General features: G+C 57.0%; 3 protein-coding genes across 4 annotated transcripts; all 3 read left to right on the top strand.

Annotated features, from left to right (window-relative positions):
* The first annotated feature begins 271 nt into the window (after positions 1-271).
* Positions 272-5,145, top strand: HOXB9 (homeobox B9). Its single transcript, XM_037492228.1, has 2 exons — positions 272-855; positions 3,331-5,145. The coding sequence occupies exons 1-2, from the start codon at positions 339-341 to the stop codon at positions 3,564-3,566; spliced, it is 753 nt and encodes a 250-aa protein (XP_037348125.1). The 5' UTR covers positions 272-338; the 3' UTR covers positions 3,567-5,145.
* A 6,583-nt stretch (positions 5,146-11,728) lies between these two features.
* Positions 11,729-21,617, top strand: HOXB8 (homeobox B8). Of its 2 annotated transcripts, XM_054688936.1 has the most exons (3): positions 11,729-12,152; positions 12,972-13,187; positions 21,237-21,617. In XM_054688936.1, exons 1-3 carry the CDS (start codon positions 11,729-11,731, stop codon positions 21,422-21,424), a joined length of 828 nt encoding a protein of 275 aa, XP_054544911.1. In that variant the 3' UTR covers positions 21,425-21,617. The 2 variants fall into 2 exon arrangements, with proteins under 2 accessions (XP_054544911.1, XP_037350549.1); XM_037494652.2 differs by lacking the exon at positions 21,237-21,617 and having other exon boundaries at positions 12,969-13,291.
* On the top strand, positions 15,429-18,372 carry HOXB7 (homeobox B7). Its single transcript, XM_037494655.1, has 2 exons — positions 15,429-15,947; positions 18,024-18,372. Exons 1-2 carry the CDS (start codon positions 15,548-15,550, stop codon positions 18,275-18,277), a joined length of 654 nt encoding a protein of 217 aa, XP_037350552.1. The 5' UTR covers positions 15,429-15,547; the 3' UTR covers positions 18,278-18,372.
* Positions 21,618-21,619: the final 2 nt, after the last annotated feature.

A 21,619-nucleotide genomic window follows, 5' to 3' on the forward strand; every position in this document is an offset into this window, starting at 1 on the left:
ATCAGCATAAAACAATCCATCCTCGATATGGAATGCGGTGCGGACGGATGACAGCGAGAGCGCAGCCCCCTCGCCCGATTGATTTATGTCCGAGCTGACGCTTTATCAGGCAGTCGGAAAAACTTTGACCAATCATTTTGCAAGGAGCGCTGAGCCGGGCTGCTCCACTGTACTTTGTTGGCTGAGAAGTTGAGCAGGGGGTGGGGGTGGGAGGGTGGGGGGCTGGGGGGGTCGCGTCCGAAAGCCCTCACACCGGTCTGGGTGCCACCTCTCCCTGCTTGGGCGCCGCCGCGCGAGCGCTTCCCTTCCCCCTGCGAGCGCCCGGATAATGTCTGAGAATGTCCATTTCTGGGACGCTTAGCAGCTATTATGTCGACTCGATCATAAGTCACGAGAGTGAGGACGCGCCTCCAGCCAAGTTTCCTTCCGGCCAGTACGCGAGCCCCCGGCAGCCGGGCCACGCGGAGCACCTGGAGTTCCCCTCGTGCAGCTTCCAGCCCAAGGCGCCGGTGTTCGGCGCGTCCTGGGCGCCGCTCAGCCCGCACGCGTCCGGGAGCCTGCCTTCGGTCTACCACCCCTACCTCCAGCCCCAGGGCGTCCCGCCGGCCGAGAGCAGGTACCTCCGCACCTGGCTGGAGCCGGCGCCGCGCGGCGAAGCTGCCCCGGGGCAGGGCCAGGCGGCGGTGAAGGCGGAGCCGCTGCTGGGCGCGCCTGGGGAGCTGCTCAAACAGGGCTCGCCCGAGTACAGTTTGGAAACTTCGGCGGGCAGGGAGGCCGTCCTGTCTAATCAAAGACCCGGCTACGGGGACAATAAAATTTGCGAAGGAAGCGAGGACAAAGAGAGGCCGGATCAAAGTAAGTTATAAAAAGTGAGGAAATCCCCAGGCCGAAGGCCAGGCGAGGGGGAGGGGAGAGGCAATAAACCGCGGACAATGTGAAGGGAAACCGCGGCGGGGCCGGGGGCCGAGCGGGGGCGGAGGGGAGAGGGAGCCCGGGCGGAAGGAGGCCGAGGGTCCCAGAAGGGGAGACTGAGGCCGCTGGAGCTGCGCCGCCGCGGCGCTCCCCAGCCCTGGAGGGAAGTGGGGCGCGCTCGCCGCGCCCCGGGCTCCCTTCCCCCACTCTCCCGCAGGCCCGGGGCCGGCAGCCCGAGAGCGGCGGGCGGGAGCGGCGGAGAGAGGAGCCGGCCGCGCCGAGGCCGGCAGCCCGAGAGGCGGAAAGCCCGGCGCGGCCAAGGGCCGGGGCACCCGGGGCTGCGGGGGCCGGGCGGCTGGCAGCCTCCCCGCGCCACGCGCAGACCGTAAACGCCGGCCAGGGGGAGGTGGGAGGGGGCTCATTAGGATTTTATTTGCGATGCAACAGCTTGGCGGAGGATGGTTCCTAGCAGACCTCGCGCAGGAGCCGCTCCGGGTCCTCGGCCGCCGCCGGGAGGGGCGGGGAAGCCCGGGACCCGCGGACGGAGCCCCCTCCCCGGGGGCGCCGGCCCCTCCCCGGCAGCCTTCCCTCCGGCCGCCCCCGCCCCTCGCTGGCAGCCCGGTTCGGCGCGGCGCTTGCTTTCCCTGCGGCCCCGGCTGCTCTCCGCCGGCTCCCGAGCGCTAGCCAGAGTTGTCCGCCTCGCGGGGAGTCGGGGAATCGCTGCCCAACTTCGGGGCTGACCGCCGGAGTGCAGGGGAGAGATCCCGAAGGGACCCTGGGGAGAGCGAGGGTGGGGGGAGAGACTTGCGGAGAGGCGGAGAACTTTACCCTTCCAGGCGGTTGGTTTCTCACCACCTCCCACTCCTGCAAAAGCGCCCCCCGCCAAGTCTGGCTAATTTCCAGGAGGTGCTGCTCCCCGGGGGGTGAGAGGTGGGTGGGGGGAGTCTCGGTTTTTCCGTGTTTTGAAGGTTGAGAAGGGCAAATTGGTTGGGGACCCCTGAACCCCAAACAAAACCCCAGCCAGCAGGCTGGCCGAGACAAGTCCTCGGACCAGTTGGCACGCCCTTGCTTGCCAGGGGTGGAGCGCCGCCCCGCTCCCCTCAGGTCCCAGCCGGCTCCCACCACCCCCCAACCTGCCAGTCTGAATCACAGGAGTGGCCCTTTGGGTTACACACGCTCTCCCCAAACCCTCCCTGTTCACACCCAGACAGACCCCTCACCCCCAAACCCCAAACTGCCTGGAAAGCCCATTATTGCAGACAGTGGCTTGGCTAGGATCAATTATTAACAGTTTTTTCCCTCTTTCATATTTAATGTGGCTACGGGTCCCCTCCCAGGCAATCACATTAAGGAAATAGCGCTGCAAATTGGTAAGACACGGTACTTAGTGTAGGATGAACCAGATTTTTTTTTTTTTAATATTCAATGCTTTTCATTTTGGGAGAAGTCTAGCAGAGGGTGGCTGTTATTTTCAATTGGTTCTGCTTTATTTGGCAACTTTTCTGAGTTCCAGAGTAAGGAGCGAGAGAGGGTAAGCAGAAAAGAAGCCTGTGTGTATTTTTCTTTCTCCCCCTCCTTCCACTCAATTACCCCTTCCTCTGTCCTTCTCACATGGAGGCCACTGGAGTTAGGTGTTCTGTGAAGAGCTTGCTGTTACCCCCATGTCATCCACGGCTCCCCACCTTGGGACTGGAGTAATCCTGCTTCCCAGTCTCCCTGAACTTGCTTTAACCAAACTGTGAGCTGAACAGCAGCGGAAAAGGCGAGATTGCAACCATAAGTTATCTGTGAGCCCCTGGCGCTCCCTTGTCCACAGGCTGGAGTTGATAAATGGTTGCAATAGGGTTGCATGTGAATTGGAGTGTACTGGATGCTTGTGACTCTAAGTGCGGACCCATAATTTCGGTGTGTGGCGCATGATATCAACGTGGACACACAGGCCCTTTGCATGTGGCCAAGAGATGCAAGCTTGTGAGCAAGGCAGGGTGCTCTCAGACTGGACTGGAGGCCAGGAGGTCGCTCGGCTGGGGCTGAAGGGAAGCTGCTCTCTCCCAGCCCACCTCCCAGCCCTTCAGGTCAGACACCTCTAGCCTGGTGGCAGTGCTGGTGGTGGCTGGGCCAGTTAGCACCCAAGTGAAGAAGGTTAGAGAGAACCTGAGGCAGGCACGCTTGGGATGTGCTGGGAGCCCTGGGCGCATATTTGGTTCCATCTTGTCCAAACAACCTCTCACCTGGAGGTGTCTGGAGCAACTACTGGCCCTCTCTGGTCTTCTTTCTGGGAACTTGAAGACCCAAGTGTCTTTTTTCTGCCATGCAAGATGGGGAGTGGAGCGCAGGGGTGTGCCCTCTTGGAAGGAGAACACTGGGGCCCTTCTTCTCCCCTTCCCTTCTTTGATTCTATCGCTGCTTCTCTTTCAGCCAATCCCTCCGCCAACTGGCTGCACGCTCGCTCTTCCCGGAAAAAGCGCTGTCCCTACACCAAATACCAGACGCTGGAGCTAGAGAAGGAGTTTCTGTTCAATATGTACCTCACCAGGGACCGTAGGCACGAAGTGGCCAGACTCCTCAATCTGAGTGAGAGACAAGTCAAAATTTGGTTTCAGAACCGGCGGATGAAAATGAAGAAAATGAATAAGGAACAGGGCAAGGAGTGAAGGTTACCCTCAGCCCCTCCACCCCTTCCCCATCTCACTCTTATTTATAAGTGATGGCTGCAGAGCCAGAGCTGTCTGGGATATATTCAAGTGAATGGGGAAGGGAGCCTTTCTCTTCAAAGTCCTTTTCTGCATCTCTCTCCTCTCCTTTGCCCTTCCTTACCTGTCCTTTCTTCTCCCTGGGCCTCAGGAGGAAGTTTTGTTGATTTAGAATGTAGCAGTAGTTGTTTCCTAAGAAGATGATGGGCCACAGGAAAGAGAGAACCTAGTTGAGCCCTTAGCAACTCCCCTAATTTTTCTGCGAAGCCCCAGCTCCCCACTCCCAGCCTGACTGCTCCCTCTCTGCATCAATCCCAAAGTCAACCAGGGACACCCCTGCACAGAGACACCTGCATACATAAAACGTGGAGTCCACAGTAATAATAGGGGAGAGACTCACAGCCAACACTTCAGTGAAGTGACACTTCAAATGCAGATAACTGTGCCCCAAATCTGGCAGAACCGCCCAGACCATCAGGCAAGCCCAGGTTTTAGTCCTGACACAAATACATCCCAAGATGTCTAGAGACACATTCCTAAATGAGGTGCTGCAGTCCCGAGGAGGGCTCAGTATCATCATACCATCCTCAGAGGATCCTCATCTGTGCCCCAGCAGGGGCCCAAAGACGGAAGGGGTACACTCAGCCCCCAAGTTGGTGGGCTAGAAAGAGCAAGGAAAGACAGCAGTGGTCTCATGAAATTATTCTACACACACACACTTTGTTGCAGGAAATGTTTAATTCTGCATGTTGTTTTCCTCTCCTTCCAACAAAAGGAGGTCAAATTGTGGGTCGTAAGCTTTGACAAGGTCGTCCTCGGTCCATCTGTGCCCAGCTTGACAGAGACTGTAGCTTCTCTTGCTCTGCCTGGGCCCTGCATTCTTCCGCAGCCCCCCAGCTCTTAATTTTACTCTGTTCGGCCAAACCCACCTTGCACCAGCGAGTCAAGTCACCCCTTGTGGAAAAACCCCTCTCCCCCCCATCCCCTACTAGCTCAACCCCACCAGCGGCTGGAAAGCCAGGTCAGGAGAGTCCAATTGAGAATTTATTGTGAATCGATACCTAGCTCCCTTCCTGGGTAAGTTGTTGAGGACAGGGAGGAGCAGAGGCTCCAGTGCTCAGAGCTGGGCGCAGTCTCCTTACCCTACCCAACTCCAGACCCAGGCAGAGAGGCCCCACTCTCAGCCACTGCCCTCCCCAGGGCAAAGCGAGACCTGCCCCAGCGCCAAGCTGTGCCTCCCACGACTCAGGCCTGGACAGTGATCTGCGGGGCGGCTGTGCACAAGCTTCTGGGGAACAGTCCCGCGTGCAAAGGAAGAGGCGAATTGCACCTCAATCATGTGACTGAAGTTCACCCTCTGCTTCCCTTCTCCCCGCTGACCCCCTTCCAATCCCCTTCAGTTCCAAGGACTCTTGCTCCTGCTTCTCCTGACCCTGCAAGGGGGCATCCCAGTAGAACTTTCTTGCTTTGTTGGTGGCTGTTGTGAAATTGTGCTGTGTTTTGTGATTTCTTTGGGGGTGATTATCTCGCCTGTTTCAGTTGTGGCTTATATGGGTGGGTTGTGGGTGGGAGGGGGAGGGACCGGGGTCTAGAGTTGATTGTTTGTTTTGGAAGAAAAAAAACAAGAAAAAGAACAAAAAATATATATCAATCTAGAAAATAAATTTCTCCTTGTGTCTTCTTCTGTGTTGGTTCTCCTCACCTGGCCAGAGGTACAGAGCCTAGGTCCACGAGGGCAGCGTGGAAAGAAGAGAGACTCCTGTGCCCAAGAGGTTTCCTGAGCTCTTGCAGGGCAGCCTGGTGGAGGGGGGGGGAGCTGGGCAGTGGGTTGAGACTCCAGATCCCAAGACCGTGGCTTAAACCCAGCCAGTCTTCCCTCAGGGCAAGGTGGACTTGGAGGGGAAGGAAAGGAAAGGAAAGATGAGCAGGTTAGAGAGGGGCTGGACCTGCAGGGAGCACTGAGCTCTTCCTCCAAACAAAGTTGCACTGGAGACCTCCCCACCAACTCCAGAGCCAGAGGGGCAGGACGCTTCTGGGGTGGCCCTCTCATCCCTGAGCACCTCGCTTTGGCTTGGCCAGCTTACAATAAATATGTCAGCAAGAAAGGCAGTGACCCCTCCTGCTCTTCCCTGCAGCAGGGTGAGTGTCTGCTCAGAGACCTGGGGAAGGTCATTGCTCTCCTTTCTTCCACTCAAAAGGAGTAACCCCCTCAGGGTTCTCAGTCCCTACCTGGAGTTGGAAACTCGGATTTGAGCCCCAGGGAAGCAGCTTTGCTGTGAGGCTGATTGAATTTGGCCGGGCTGCAGGCCTGGAGGGGGGCGGCTCTGAGTGTGGAACAGAGACATCTCAGGAGGAAAAACAAAAACAAAAACAAAAAACAAAAGCAAAACCAATCCTTTCCCCATCTGACCCCAGAACTAAATCCAGTTTCCAGAGGCACCTCTCTACTCGTGGCGTCCCCACCGGAGTCTCTTCGGAGACGGCGGTTCTCGGCGTCGGCGGGGCCTTCTTTCTCGTCGGGCGTTGGGATTCGCCTGTGCCGGGCAGCGCCGGAGCCCCGGCCTCCCGCCCGCGCCTCCCACCCGGCCCTCGCGGCGCCCGGCAGCCCGCGGAGACCCCAAGGGGTGGAGTAGAGGTGGGGACAAAGCTTGACCCGAGAGAAAGGAGCCTGGCAGCGAAAAGGCCCAGCCTACCCCTCTCCAGCGAACGCCGGCTTGCACTAATCGCAGGCGGAGCAGGAGGCAGAAGAACGCGCCGCTCCTGGGTATGGCAGGGCCCGGGACCCGCATCCTCCGAGGAGGGTCCATGGGGGTACAGAATGGATCTGGCCTGAGAGCTCGTGTAGACCAGACGCCCTCCCCAGCCGGGTCTCCCTGCAGCCAGCCGCCTCCAGGAGGGAGCCCAGAGGCCAGATTCCGCCAGGAACCGCACCGAGCGAGGCTGGCACCGGCAGGCGCGCGGCGGGCCGAGGCGAGGTCGCCGGGACAAGCCTCGGGCGGGCGGCGTCTGGGTGCGGAGCCCGGGGTGGCTTCTTTAAAGACAAACAAAGGCGAAGATGCGGAGGCTCGGAAGCCGGAGATGGGGAAATCTGTTGTCATAAAAGAGAGAGCGATTCAGAGAGGGAGACCGCGAGAGTGCGAGACGGAGAAGCCAGGAGAGGAATTCAATGCCGTGTGCGCAGCCATAAAAGAATATGACCGCTATAAAAGTTTATAGCGTATAAATTTCTGAAGGTTAAGAAACTAAACAGCAGCAAAGCAAACAGTGAGGGGAAACTTTCCGGAGCTGGAGAGCCGCAGCTGGGCCTGGACTCCGGGCACCGCGGGGCCAATGGGTGGGCCGGACTCCGGGGCCCCCACCCTCACCCACCTCCTGGACTGGGGACTTGGGGTTTCCTGGGCGCCCAGGGGGCAAAGAGGGCAGAAGAGGGACGGGAGGAGGAAAGACAACACTTTGTTGTCACATATGCTTCAGAGAACGCGATTCGGACGCTTGTCTTTGTTCCTCACACCCCCCTCCAGAATCGGGCGTCATACACGAGGAGCCCCCTGCACACACGCGCGCGCGCGCACACACACACACTCACACACTCACACACACACACACACACACAGGTCCGGCGGGGCCAGACGTCTGGGCGCGGGCAGCCTCTTGATCCTTTTTACGGTCCCATCCCACCCTCTCATCCTCGCCACCCCCCCAAAAAAAAAGCCCGATTGTTTCTCTTCAGAATTTGAGACAATCGTGTTGGGTTTGAAAAGTGCTCAGCCCCCCTCTACGGACCATAAAGGCGCTTTGCTCGGTCGGTCTCCGCCAGAAATTAGAGGCTGAGATGGGGGGAGACCCGTGTAAGTAGGAGAGAAAAAAGCTTGTGACTTATTTTTCCTCTTCACCCCCTCGCCCTGTGGTTTTTTGCAGCTTATCTGCACAATTTCATGAACGATTTCCCTATGTCCGATGTCTTTTTCCCTCGCTCTCCTTTTTTTCTGCTAATAAGGAAAGTTTCGGCCCCTGGTCGCCTGGCGGCTGCTCCTGCAGGACGCGGCGGGGCGGGCGCGCGCCGATTCTCGGGGCGGCCGGTAGATGGCAGCCGTGCTCCACGCGAGAATCCCGGCGCGGCGGCTGGAGCGCGGCCGGCTGCGGGTCTCACCTTAGGCGGCCCGGAATCCGCGGCCTGAGCGCTACCAAAAGTCATGAATAATGTGAGCGTAATAAAAATTTAGGCTTCGTTATGGCCTTTCTCTCCACCTTATAGATTTCAGATATACTAGAGTTGCCCCCTCCCCTCAAATGAAAAATTTTCTGAATTTCCCCAGGAGGGCTCAAGGCTTCTCACCCAGTTTCTGTGTTTGGTGAGGGCAACAAATGCACGAAATCGGGAAATAATAATAAGAATAGGAATAATAGAGCCAAATAAGAGAGGAGGTTTGGTTGGGGGGCATGAGTTTTTCCGGGGAGGGGAAAGAGAGGAAAGTCTGTGGATCGGGGTGAGCAGGTCAGGTGAGTCGGGCGAGCGGGCGGGAGAAGGTCGCACGGAGGCGAAGCTGCCCCGAACCTGCCGGACCGGCAGGAGAGGGAGCCGGGTGAGCCAGCCGGGGTGGGTTGGGCATAATTTGGGGGAAGTGGATCTGTGGCTTTTGTGGGAATTCGGAGGTACCCCAAGGCAGCGGGGTGACTCCGCACAGACCGAGGCTCCAGAGCCTTTGTACGCGTCTGGGGCTGGGCTGGGCGCGCGCCGGGCGTCCGGGTGCCGGGTCGGGGCTCTCCAGAACGGCAAGGTGCGGAGAGGCGCGGTTTTCGTCGGGGGGTTCTGCACGCCCTAGGTTGGGTGGCCCCCCAAATTAAAAAGCACGTTTCCTGGGTGCAAGTGGGAGCCGGCAGGCAACAGGAAGCGGGCGCGCGGTGGTCTCTGCCTCCAGTGGCTTCCAGGTGAGAGCTGCAGCGCCCTGCGCCTCGGCCGGGTCCCACGATGGGGCGGGGGGCACAGATTCTTTCGTAATTTAGCAGCTGGAGGTCAGGGGCATTTTTCGTTCTAAGACCCGCGTGTTCTCTGCCCGCGGTCCCTTGGATTTCAAATTTCCACTCTCCTCCCGGCCCAGCCCGATCGGGGTCCCTATCCCCACAAACCTGCATGACAAATAGATTTCCCCCCTCCTTAAAATTAGCCCCACTGCAGCCTCTCCTCTCTTCCTCCAGGACCGGGTGCAAAGAAGCAAGCGGAGTTTCTCCTCAACTTGAGTTTCTCTAATAAATCTGCCCTCCGTTGGGTGTTTATAAATTATCTCCCCGCTCTTTCTTGTTTTTTCTTATAATAGAAACATTTTCCTTCCATCAAGAATTTCTGGCGCGGTGTAGGGATGATTTAGAACAAGCCATTGAATTTCTACCTCACCGGTGAGTCCTCAAATCATGACCATAAAATCCCCCGCACTTGATAAAAATGTTCAATCCGCAACAACTTAACTCTGCCGGCGGCGGCCTCACCGCCCCCTCAGCCTGGCGCTGAGAATCCAGGACCCTGCTCCGTTCTTCCCTTTTCTTCTTTCTCTCTCTCCCTCTGTCAGCCCCTCTCCCATTCTCCGGATTCACTTTTGAAGGACCAAGTGACCCCACTGGTAACTTCCCTTTTGATGGTTTAATTTTTTACAATGGCCGGGGGGAGTGGAATCAGCCAAAAGTGCCCCTCCAGAGCAGACCACTCTCCCCTGAATAATCAATGGATTGACCATATTTGTTAAACCTGCCCCCCCACCTTTGTTGCTAGAAATATTTTTCTCTTTCTCTTCCTTCTTTACTTTCCTTGGCCAATGATTTGCTCCAGGAGGCCCTGGGTTCTGATGGTCACACTGAGGCCTTCTGAAGCCTGCCCACTGTGGTTGCTGGGGTGGAGAGCCGGGGAGAGGCAGGGGTGGAAGACAGCAGCTCCAGCACCTCTCCCTGCACCCTGTGTTTCAGGCCCCAGGCCCTCGGGTCTGGAAGGAGAGCCAGGTTTAAGTGGAGGCTCCCCAAAGGGAGAGAAGATGGGTGACTCAGTGGCCTTGCTGCATCCAAATCCCCCCCACCCCAAGGTCAGTTTAGGAGGTGACAAAGGACAATGAAGACTAAAAGATGCCCACTCCCATCCCCCACAAACACACTTTGCAGCCACTGCCAAGGGCAAAGGAAGGCACAGGACAAGGGGCACCAAGGCCAGCCACCAAGGTGCCCAGAGGCAGCCTCCCCTCCTCTTCCCTCCCTCTGATGTGCTGATGGGTTGGGCGGCACCCTCTCACCTAAGGGTGGTTCAGAAGGTGGGGGGGGATTGTTTTGGGAAGGTTGGGGGCCAGTTGGGTTTGGCTACTGAATCCCAAGGCCTGGGTGCAGGAGTGAGGTAGCTCACTGGGTGTTAATGATGGTGGCATCAGAACCTCTCCCCTCATGCAAAGTTGGTCCCCCAAAGCCACAGACTGGGCCCCAGTGCCTAGTGGAGACCCCTTCCTCACAGCGGCCCCCAGGCCCACTGAGGTCTGCAGAGCTGCAACTCGGCGGTTGCAAGTAACTTTGCTGTGTGCTTCATCACTGCCCATTAACCAGAAGTTTCTCCTGCCCTCCTGGTTTCCCCTCATACCCTCCTGGACCCTGCAGAAAATCCTTGCTTGTTTGCTTAATATGTGAAAGTTGGTGAGGGGCCTGGGTGGGGCAGGGAGACAGTGGTGTAGGGGCTCCAGAGAGAGGTGGGGGCAGGTGCTTGCTACAGCTGAAGGAGAAAATCTCAGAAAAAAATCACCGTTTGCGCCGAAAAAACCCATAATCGTTCTCATTTCAGCTTCGTCACCCCCACCGTGCTGCAGTCGGGCGGCGGGGGCGATCGAAGCTGCAGTTTTATAGCTGTAGAGGAAAGAACTCGTAAAATGCTAACAGCTTTTATGCGCTGCGGCATAAACAACAACAGACTCCGGCTTTATTGCATTTTATAGTTTGTTAAAGAGTTTACAGCCGTTTTTTTGGGGGCCGGTTACCCAGCCAATTCCCTCCACACGATAGTTAAACCTTTATCAATAATAAGGAAATTGATCATTAAAGCTTTAAATATGACTACCTCGTTTGTTTGAAAATATGTTTAGGAGAGCAAGCTGTATGATTTGATAACTTGTATTAAAATACCAATTACATTTATAGGACCTTTTAAAACTCGGCGCAATTAAACCGTGTTCTTTTACATTTTTCCGAAGCGACCCTGACATTTAAAAAGACTCCAACTGCCTCGTTAAAATCGCGAAATTAACAGCGTGCCTACGCCTGGCGCGTTGTGTATGTGTGTGTGCGTGTTCTTTTCCGTGACTCCCCCACATCCGTCTTTGGGGGTGGTCTGCGAAGGTATTTGATTTGTTGGGAGGCGAGAGATATCTCATTAATGTAGGTAGTTAAACAGATTTAATCCGTATTCATTCTCTCTCACACCCCCGTCCCTCTCCCGCCCCCCCCCCTCTCTCTCCCTGGGTGTTTTTTTTTTTTTTCCTTCCCCTCCTTTTTTTTTTTTTTTTTTTTCCCACTTTCTCCTCACTCCCTGGCGCTCGCTCGCTCGCTCGCTCTCTCTCTCGCTCGCTCTCGCTCGCTCTCGCCCTCGCTCTGCGTTCTGTCCGGGAGGAGTACGGAGAAGCCAATAGGATGCGGGGTCTCTAATGGATGCAAATGATCATGAAAAGACAGTGCAAAATATGAAACAACTCATTTGCAGGGAAGTAAATCACCGAAAACTGTTTATGAACTGGCATCCCTTCTTCGAAATGTAAAGCGAGGACCTCTTTAAGTGGCGGTATATTTTTGTTTTGGGGGTGGGGGGTGGGGGGCAGGGCGCGCGCGCCGCGGCTGCCATGCAGGCGTAGACTTTTGGAGGCTTCGCTGTCCCTTCCTATTCCTGGAAATCACAAAAAGTGTGGTGGCTTCGAGAGCTTCTTCGCCTTTTCTTTCTTTTCTTCACCCCCCCCCTCCTCCCTTGCCCGCTCCTTTCCTGGCGAGGGTGACTAGGAGCCGGCGAATCCGCGTTTTTTTCTCTCTCTCCCTCCCTCTCCCCCTCCCCACCCCCTCCCCAACAGCCCCCAACTACAGCCGCCGACGCCGCCGCCGCCTCAAAATTCAATAAAATGAGCTCTTATTTCGTCAACTCACTGTTCTCCAAATACAAAACCGGGGAGTCCCTGCGCCCCAATTATTATGACTGCGGCTTCGCCCAGGACCTGGGCGGCCGACCCACCGTGGTGTACGGTCCCAGCAGCGGCGGCAGCTTCCAGCACCCGTCGCAAATCCAGGAGTTCTACCACGGGCCGTCGTCGCTGTCCACGGCGCCCTACCAGCAGAACCCGTGCGCCGTGGCGTGCCACGGGGACCCGGGCAACTTCTACGGCTACGACCCGCTGCAGCGGCAGAGCCTGTTCGGCGCGCAGGACCCAGACCTGGTGCAGTACGCCGACTGCAAGCTCGCGGCCGCCAGCGGCCTGGGCGAGGAGGCCGAGGGCTCCGAGCAAAGCCCGTCGCCCACGCAGCTGTTCCCCTGGATGCGCCCGCAAGGTGAGCTCGCGCCGGGCCGGGCCGCGCGGGCGGGAGGGAGCGCCGAGGGCCCAGGGCCGGGCGGGGGCCGGGCAGGCCGGGCTCGCGCCCTGCAGCTCCTGCAAGACGTGCCGGCTCCGTCCAGATCGCCTCTTCCTTCCTGCTTCCTTCCTGCTTCCTCCTCCCTTCCTCCTGCCTTCCTCCTTCCTCGCTTCTTCTTTCTTTTTTCCACCCTTTCTTGTTTATTTCCCTTGGAGGGGGGTCGCTCAGCGACATTTCCTGAACCCATAAACCCCTCACCCTGCCTTATTTTTCTTCTCCCCCTCCCTTTTACTGTTTTATGGGGGGTAATGGAGAGCGGGTGGTGGGAGTGGGGGCGCTCAACTTTTGCACTTCTCAATCGCTTTATAGTTTAATTGCCCTGGAGAAACTTTTCTTCTGGGGCAGAGGCTCTGGGGGGTTTTGCAAGGTGGGTCCATTCGTCCCCATCCAGCTTTTTTGTATTCTTGCTGCTTCCCCTTCTCCACATCCTTCCTCCTAAAGTTTATGGCACTTTTAATAGATGTGAAGCACCCCCCGGCCAACTCTCCAGGGCTGGTCACCAGGGGAGGGGGCTTCCCCTTTCTGACTCCCTTAGAGTCTGTGGTAGCCGATCCCCCCCCCACGTCTCCCCCCACACCGAGGCCTGCCAGCGGCCCCCTCCCGCGCGGGGCAGAAGTTCCCCTGCCCTCATCACCCCGGTGTCCCCGGCCGGCTCACGAATCTTGCTCCCTTCTCCATCTCCGCCCCTCCCCCACGCTCCCCTCCCCTCTGTCTGGCCCTTTCCACCCTTCCCAGCAGCCGCCGGACGCAGGCGAGGCCGACAGACCTACAGCCGCTACCAGACCCTGGAGCTGGAGAAAGAGTTCCTATTTAATCCCTATCTGACTCGCAAGCGGCGGATCGAGGTATCGCATGCCCTGGGACTGACAGAGAGACAGGTCAAAATCTGGTTCCAGAACCGGAGGATGAAGTGGAAAAAAGAGAACAACAAAGACAAGTTCCCCAGCAGCAAATGCGAGCAGGAGGAGCTGGAGAAGCAGAAGCTGGAACGCGCCCCGGAGGCGGCGGACGAGGCGGACGCGCAGAAAGGCGACAAGAAGTAGGCTCCAGCTGGGACTGCCAGGGCCGCGGCCGCCCGCGCCCGCCGGGCCCGCACCGGCCGCCGCCGCCCGCCCCCGCCCGCCCGCCCGCCCGCCCGCGCCCGCCCGCCCGCCCGGGAGAGCCCCGGCCCCGCGAGCGGGGCTCGAGCCGGGCCTCCCGCCGCCGCGTCCCCCGCCGCGCCGGTCCCGCTAGTGGTAGTATCTCGTAATAGCTGCTGTGTGTGAGCTACCGTGGGTCTCGTCCCTTCTGGGGGGCTGGGGGGAAAGCATCGAGAGCGAGGACTCCTTCGCCCCGCGAGGGTGAGCGGCCGCGGCCCGGCTGAGCCCCGCCCCCCACTCCCACCCCGTGTAAAAAGCTCCTTGTGCAATGGTCTCTTTCCTTTGAACGTGCTTCTTTGTAATGACCGAGGTACCGATTTCTGCTAAGTTCTCCCAACAACATGAAACTGCCTATTCACGCCGTAATTCTTTCTGTCTCCCCGTCTCTCTCTCTCTCTCTCTCTCTCTCTCTCTCTCTCTCTCTGTCCTCATTTCCCCCTCCCAACCCCTCTCTCCCCGCTGCACCCCCTCCCCAGCTCGCTGGCTTTCTCTCTTGCTTCTCTCTTCCTCCCAACCCCCCCCCCTTTGGTTTGACAATTTCGTCTTAAGTGTTTCTCAAAAGAGGTTACTTTAGTTAGCATGCGCGCTGTGGGCAATTGTTAAAAGTGTTCTTAGGTTTACTGTGAAGAGAATGTATCCTGTATCCGTGAATTGCTTTATTGGGGGGAGGGAGGGCTAATTATATATTTTGTTGTTCCTCTATACTTTGTTCTGTTGTCTGCGCCTGAAAAGGGCGGAAGAGTTACAATAAAGTTTACAAGCGAGAACCCGAGACGGGCCTGGTCCGCGCTCCTCATTTGCTCCCGGGGCCTCGCAGAGCTGGGGGGAGCCGGTCCCTGGGCTGCTGCGCCCTCCAGGCCAGGCCGCGGGGAGGAGGGGCGGGGGCTGGAGGCAGGTGGTGCGAGTCCCGGGGCCCAGGGGCGCAGGGGGTGAGGGAGGCGGCCGCGCGTGATTGGAGGAGACGGGGACGAGGGAGGGGAGCGGGGAGCAGCCCCCTCCCCTCGCGCTGGGAGCCGGCCGGCCCCCGAGACCCCGGCTGGCAGGCCACGCTGGAGAGGGGCGCCCGGGCGGGTGGCTGGTTCCCCGCGAGCTCCCCCTTTGTCTCCGCGCGCCGCTCGCGGGTGGGAGGAGCTGGCGTGGGGGCGGGTGAGGGCAGCGCGCGGGGCTGCTGAACCGGCTGATATTTTTCTTTTTCCCGGACTCCGGTGGGCGCGGGGCGGGGCGGGCGCTGGGGGAGAGGGGAAGTGCGCGTCCCTGCCGCTGCTCTCGGGCCTGGCCACCTCCACACAGCGCCGAGGTCGCGGCTCGCCGCCTTCCTTCCTTCCGTCGCCCCCTCTGCAGCTCGGGCGGCCGGGCTCGGCCGAGGCATCCGCCTCCCGGAACAGGAGAGCAGAACACCCTGGCCACCCTTCCTTTCCCTTCCTTTCCCTTCCCACCCACCCCGCTGCCTTCCTTTTTTTATTTTCAAACCTCTTTTCAAAGACACCCAAAGCTGCAGCCTGCAGAGCCCCCCGTGGGCTGGATCCCGCGCCTCCAGGAGAGCCCCGAAGCCTCGCGCCACCCCTCCCCGTGTGCCCGGGGCGCTGCAGACACGGCCGCGAGCCCAGGGTCACCCAGTTCCTCACCTTGGGAGAACCACGCCAAGTCCCCCCAAGGCCTAGCCAGAAGGCTCGGGTCCGGGCTCATACAGCCCCGGCCTGCCCGCACCCACCCACCCACCCACCCGCGAACAAGCCCTGCATTGGCTCCTTGCTGGGGAGCGGGCTGGGCCGGAGAGTGGGGGGCGACAACACGGTTCGCTCAGAGATTATTTATTTTCTCTTCTGCTCAATCTTTTCCTCCCGGAACCTCGCCTGCAAGCTGCCTCTCGCCCACGGGGGTCGACAGCGACCCTTGCGCCCCCGGCCCCAATCCACAGAGCTTGGCTTTCCCATTCATTATTGATCATATTTTATAAATCCAACGCCACACAATTTTTTCCACATTACCGGGAGCCGTGGGGAGGCTGCCCGGTCATTGGCCGAGGGGCCGTCACGTGGGAGGGGGTCACGTGGTCTGCAGAGGAAAAAGGGGGTCCTTTTTGGTGTAAATCTGGACTCTAATTCTGTAATATATCAAGGAATCTCGTAAAACCGACACTAAAACGTCCCTGCCTACAAATCATCCGGCCAAATTATGAGTTCATTGTATTATGCGAATGCTTTATTTTCTAAATATCCAGCCGCAAGTTCGGTGTTCGCTGCCGGAGCCTTCCCCGAACAAACTTCTTGCGCGTTTGCTTCCAACCCCCAGCGCCCGGGCTATGGAGCTGGCTCCGGGGCTTCCTTCGCCGCCTCGATGCAGGGCTTGTACCCCGGCGGGGGGGGCATGGCGGGCCAGAGTGCGGCCGGCGTCTACGCGGCCGGCTACGGACTCGAGCCGAGTTCCTTCAACATGCACTGCGCGCCCTTTGAGCAGAACCTCTCCGGGGTGTGTCCCGGCGACTCCGCCAAGGCGGCGGGCGCCAAGGAGCAGAGGGACTCGGACCTGGCGGCCGAGAGTAACTTCCGGATCTACCCCTGGATGCGAAGCTCAGGTAATGCCGCGCGCCGGGCCGTCCGGGGCCGCCGCGGCCGGCCACGCTCCCCAGGAGGCGCCCCCTCCCTGGCCAAGTGTCCCTTTCCGCGTCCAGAGTGCTGCCGGCAGGAGGTCGGCCCTGGGGACGCGGCCCCCCCTCGGCCCCCCTCCATTTTTGCTTGTGCTCTCAGACTTGCTCTGCTTCCCTGGCGGAGCCCTCGCTGCCGACGCCTAGGCGCTCCGAGCCCCCAGTCCACCCCCAGCCCTTCCTCCCGGCCTTTTAGCTTTAAATATTTATCAGCCGCGCCGGCACGAACTGGAGATGAGGCCGTTTGTCTTGCGGAGGAAGGCTGGGGTTTGCAGAGAATAGCCATTAGGGTCTTTCCCCTCCCTTCTCCGCCGGGGATCTTAGCTCTGGGTTTGTCCCCCAGCCCTTGCTTGGAGAAGGTCTAGGGGAGGGGGCCTGCAGCGCGGAGTAACCCTCCCCTCCCCCTTCCTTCCAGCCAACCCTGCTCCCCCATTATTCCCTTCTGGACAATTAGAGGTGGGCTCTAGAGGCCCTGGTGGAGGAGGGGGTACCAGGGAAGATGAGAATCCAGCAAGGGACACAGAGCCAGAGGCAGGTGGAGAGAGGGGGGCTAAGGCCAAGAAAGATGGGGCTCCTGACCCCCGCCCCCAGGGCAGAGGCCTCTTGGGAGTACAACTGCCTTCTTCAGGCGACCTTCCTAAGAGGGCACCTTCCTTGGAGTACTGGTCCATAAGTTTACAGGTATCATTCCAGAAAGGTGAATGTCCTCTTGGGAGAGGGACTAAAACTCTCTGTAGCCCAATCAAGAGTTAGAGTGTATAGGCCACTGGGCCAGCTGCTGCAGGAGCCCTGAGACCTGGGACTCCAGTGGGATCTTCTGCCAAGCCTGCCCAGTCAGCCTCCTTAATGCTGCCCTGGACTCAAGGGCCAACCCCAAACCTAGAAGGTGCAAGACTTGTGGACAGAGGCTCCGGACCCCGCTCTGGTTGGGGCCCAGCACTTACACCCTCCGTATTGGCGGTTACAGTTCCCATTGCCTGCTCCATAATTCAACTGCTTTTCCAGTTGATTTATCAAAGCCCAAATTTTTCTACTCATAAACATTTCAACTTGGCTTTCATCTGGCTTGAAATTAGGGCCCCAGCCCTCCTCCCTCCTGTCTTCTTCCCAGCAGTACTGGCACCAGCACCTCCTCCTGCACAATCCTCCCCCAAGCCTCTGGGCCTCATCTGGGGAGCTCTCTTCTGCCACCCAGTCCCACAGCTCAAACACATCACATTCCACCCCAGCGCAGGCTGCTGTCGTCCTCTCCCCCTGTGCCTGCGCGGAGGCCCAGTGATTGCTGAGTGTCACTCCGCGGGCTGGGCAGGTGGGCAGACAGGCCAGTCTGACCCTGTGTGAACCTCTCACTCGCTGGAAAACAGTCATCAGAGGGCAGCTGCTCACTGGCGTACTCAACTCCAAGGAAACCTGCAAATTTTCACCTCATCCTCCTTCTGCAATTGGCTCCTGGGGGGGCTCCTTGTGGGGGGCTGTTGGGTACTGGACCTGTAAAGCTCCTTTGTCTCCTTTTCTTTTTTTTTGAGGTGGGGGGGGCGGGAAATGCCCTCAGGCCAGGCTTGGAGTCCCACTCCAGAGTCCTGTGCACAGTGTCCATTGTCCTCCCACCCCAGACCATCAGAGTCAGCCTCTGTGAGGGGAATCTTGGGGTGTCTGATTCCTCCCAAGAGTCAGGGAAGATTATTCCTGCTTCATCCCTGGAAGTGGGGGGCGGGGAGCGGGGCTTCAAGGGTCAGCAGGTTAGAGCTTAGGTTTAGAAGTCCCAGACCCAAAGGTTTCCTGGAGACAAGATGGAAGCGGTTGCCTCAGAAGGCCCCGGACCTGTCTGTGCACTGATGGAAGAGGGCAGGCCTAGGCACGGGGCAGAAAAAGTAAGAGTTTTGTTTAGTGGGAAAATGGGTTCTTCCCAACCACCCATCCCAGCACTACACAGGGTCTAAGGAGGGAGGCAGGCACGCTGGCGTTTTCCGCACGCACTGATTTTTCTCCTCTAATTACTTTGCTCAGGAACGGACCGCAAGCGAGGCCGCCAGACCTACACCCGCTACCAGACGCTGGAGCTGGAGAAGGAGTTCCACTACAACCGCTACCTGACCCGGCGGCGGCGCATCGAGATCGCGCACGCGCTCTGCCTCACCGAGAGACAAATCAAGATCTGGTTCCAGAACCGGCGCATGAAGTGGAAAAAAGAAAACAAGACCACGGGCGCGGGAGCCACCGGCCAGGACAAGGCCGAAGCCGAGGAGGACGAAGAAGAGTGAGAGACAGAAAGGGCGGAGGGAGAGAGACAAAAGAGGGAGAGAAGAAGAAACCCAGTTCTGGGAACTGAACCAGGAAACTCAGATCAAAGGGAGGGGGGGGATATTTAATGGAAAGCAGTTAACTTTTTTTAAGGAGAAAGGTGAACTTTTGGTTTCTTGACACTGAAAAAAACAATAAAATAAAATACTACCTAGAGCGAAGTCCGTCGGGTTTGTTTTTGTACAATATGGGAAGGACATCATCTACCTGTGCTGTAGCTTTCTGGAATCTGCTTCCCTTTTCTATGTTGCTATTGTAAGGTCTTTGTAAAATCTTGCTGTTTTGTAAGCCTCCTTTGATGCCCTGTCTTGTGGTCTGTGGTTCTGGACTAACTAACGTGTGGTTCCCCACCCTGCCCAGCCCTTCCTTCCCAGTAGCAGCCCTGAAGGGGCCTTAAGGAGCCCCCAGGACCCTCCCACTAGCTCCTGTCCCCTCTATGCACCTGGACTGCCCAGTGATCCTGCTCCCACCAGCCCCTGAGGTCCTCTTTTCATTCTATGTGTATCTGAAGGATGAATATAAATAAAACAATAAAGCGATTAAAAATAAACACTTGCCCTATTTTCTGTGTCTAAGGCTTGAAGGGGATCGGGGTTAGTCATGCATCACGGAACCCTTTGCTCCAAATTCTGGCCCATTATTATTATTATTTTTTTCTGTGCTAGGGTCTGCTGTTTTTCCCTGGTGCCTCTTGCTCTGGGGGGCTGCAAACTAATAAACCCCAAGATCACACATATTCCCTTTACATGCCCTTACACACATAGACATACACAAATGCACACAACCCTACACATTTACAGACTGACAGTATACAAATATACACACCGTCACAGCAGTTACCAATAAACACACATATTCACAAATAAACACACAGGCATTCACACATCTCCACTCCACATCCAGAACACTGGCATTTGCGTTCACACACACTCACATGTAAACACACATTCACACTCACTCACAGACACATTTATACATACCAATGTACATTCACACATTGCCTTGTAAACACACAGACTCACATTTGCCCCCAAGTGCATACATCCATGAGCCTCCATGCTCAGTCAACACACATTCACAAAACAAAACAAAACAAAATCCCCACAGTTCCACAAATTCTTCTTCATCTAGGCCTTCAAACCAGGCTGCTGCCTTTCGGGCGGAGCTGCCGCTGGGGAACAAACACAGAGCAGAAATCTAAAAAGCCAGGTTAGGCCGCAGGAAGGAAGAATGCAAGGAAAGGGAAAGCGACCACCCAAATCCACTGCCGATGCCTGTGGTGCTGGGCAGGGGCCAGCGGCGCGCAGAGGCCGCCGGGGCCGCCGTAGAGAGGCCTCCAGCGAGGGCGCGCCTGGCCTTCCGCTCACTTGACAAATATTTTCCTCCAGAGCTATTCGGTTATTTAATTTTAATTTATTTTACTTTCATTTATTTTAGTTCACCTGATTCTAACTTAATACAGAAAGCCAAGAAAAAGTTTAATATTTGGGGAGAGAGAGGCGCCCCACGAGCGAGAGTCCGAGCGGCGAGTTTACCGGGTTAGGGCGGCCGCACCCGGCGGCTCGGGGCTGCCCGCGAGCGAGTCTCCGCTGGCTCCCTCCGCGCCTTTCCGCCGGCTCTTCGCGCTGCGGGGAAACTGGAATCTTCTCCCCAGTCCCGAGAAAGAGAGAAAAAAGAAAAACATTGTTGGGGAGGTTATTTCGTTTCATACATTTGGGTTCCAGGGGCTGAATTCAAAATACGGGGATTTTTCAGGAGACCTGGGAAATACGGGGTGAATTTTGTTGCTTGTTTTTGCTCCAAAACACCCCCGATTGAATGACAAAAACGAAGGGGGTGACATCTAACTGCTGAGCTGATTTTTAGTAATTATTCGATCATGAACTCCGGATTATTTAAAACGTAAAAAAAAAAAAAAAAGAGAGAGAAAGAGAGGGCTCCAGACAGGAAGGGAGAAGCAGGCTGGAATGAAATGTTTTAGAAAAATTTGTTTAATTCGAATTTGTAACTAAAAGCCCCCTAAACCTCTAGTTTTCCCCAGTCAATGACCGCAGAAACCCCTGGAGATCGGCCGCGGAGCTGCTATAGGGACCCCGGACTTAGCCGCATGTGAGCGGGGGAGACCGGGATCCCGCTGGACTCTCCGAGTTCTGGGGAGCAGAGGCGAGAATCCGGTTGCTAGACTGTCCGACACAGCCTGCATCCGGGACACCTTTCCTCCTTGGGCAAAAGCTAGGTTCTAGGGGATCTGGGCCCCCCACACCTGCAATGCTACAAGCTTCACAGGTGGGAGTTCCATCATCTACAGGGCTAGGGGTGCAGGGGCATTCGGAGGGGGCGAGGGGGCACTGAAGCTTTCATTTTGCCCTGATGCTATTGGCAAATGTGGACATCAGCTACTGCTTCTGACTCACCCCCAAATTGCTTTAGAACAGCCCCAGTGTGGAGAATTTGGGGTGAGTTTTTACTAGAAGAAGGGCGAGCTCCTTTGAGAATCCAGGAGGTTCCAAAAAGAACCTCATACCCAGCTGAACCCTTGTGGCTCCTCCGCCTCATTCCCTGCACCCTAAATCTGATCTCTTCTCAGGTTAGGATTTCCCCAAAAAGAGAGAAGGAGAAGAAAAGAAGATGGCGACTGAGAAAAGGGTTGCTGGTGGAGCAGCCATGAAGAAATGCAATAAATTCCTTGTTGTTTTATGAAAATTTACAACTTTGTGATAGAAGTTTATGAGTGGTTGAATCCAGCGATTGGCCGGCGCCGGTCATGTGGCCGGGCGATCGTGAACATGAACTTTTTATCATTTCCCTGGTGGTTATAATGCAGCATTCTTTTGGACACCACACCTAGGTCGGAGCACTGTCGTCCTTCAGGGCTCCAGCCTCTTGATATTTTTATACTTCAGTATCAGCTCGATAAAGCAAAAGAGAGAGAGGAAGATCAAGGTGGAGAGGAAAGCAGAGAGAGAGAGAGAGAGAGAGAGAGAGAGAGAGAGAGAGAGAGAGAGAGAGAAGGGGTGGGGATTACACAAAAGGGAAAACCAAAAATAATTTTAATTTCTAAGTTAATTTGCTTGCTGACCTGGGATTTTAGTCATCATGGAGGGTAAATGGACAATCTGCCCAGAACCGCAGGCTGATACCATTTTTCAAAGCCAGAACTTACTCCATTTTCTATGCAAATATCCGAAAAGCAAAACACCCTCTCTCCCAAGTCAGAGAAGGGGAGGCGACGGCTCTCAGGTTGGGACAATATTATCTGGAAGATGAAGAAGAACCCGAACGCTACCCCCCCTTTTCGTCCC

The sequence above is a fragment of the Talpa occidentalis genome, unplaced genomic scaffold (genome assembly GCF_014898055.3).
Source record: "Talpa occidentalis isolate TD23 unplaced genomic scaffold, MPIMG_talOcc4v2.1 talOcc4.7, whole genome shotgun sequence".
Taxonomy (NCBI): domain Eukaryota; kingdom Metazoa; phylum Chordata; class Mammalia; order Eulipotyphla; family Talpidae; genus Talpa; species Talpa occidentalis.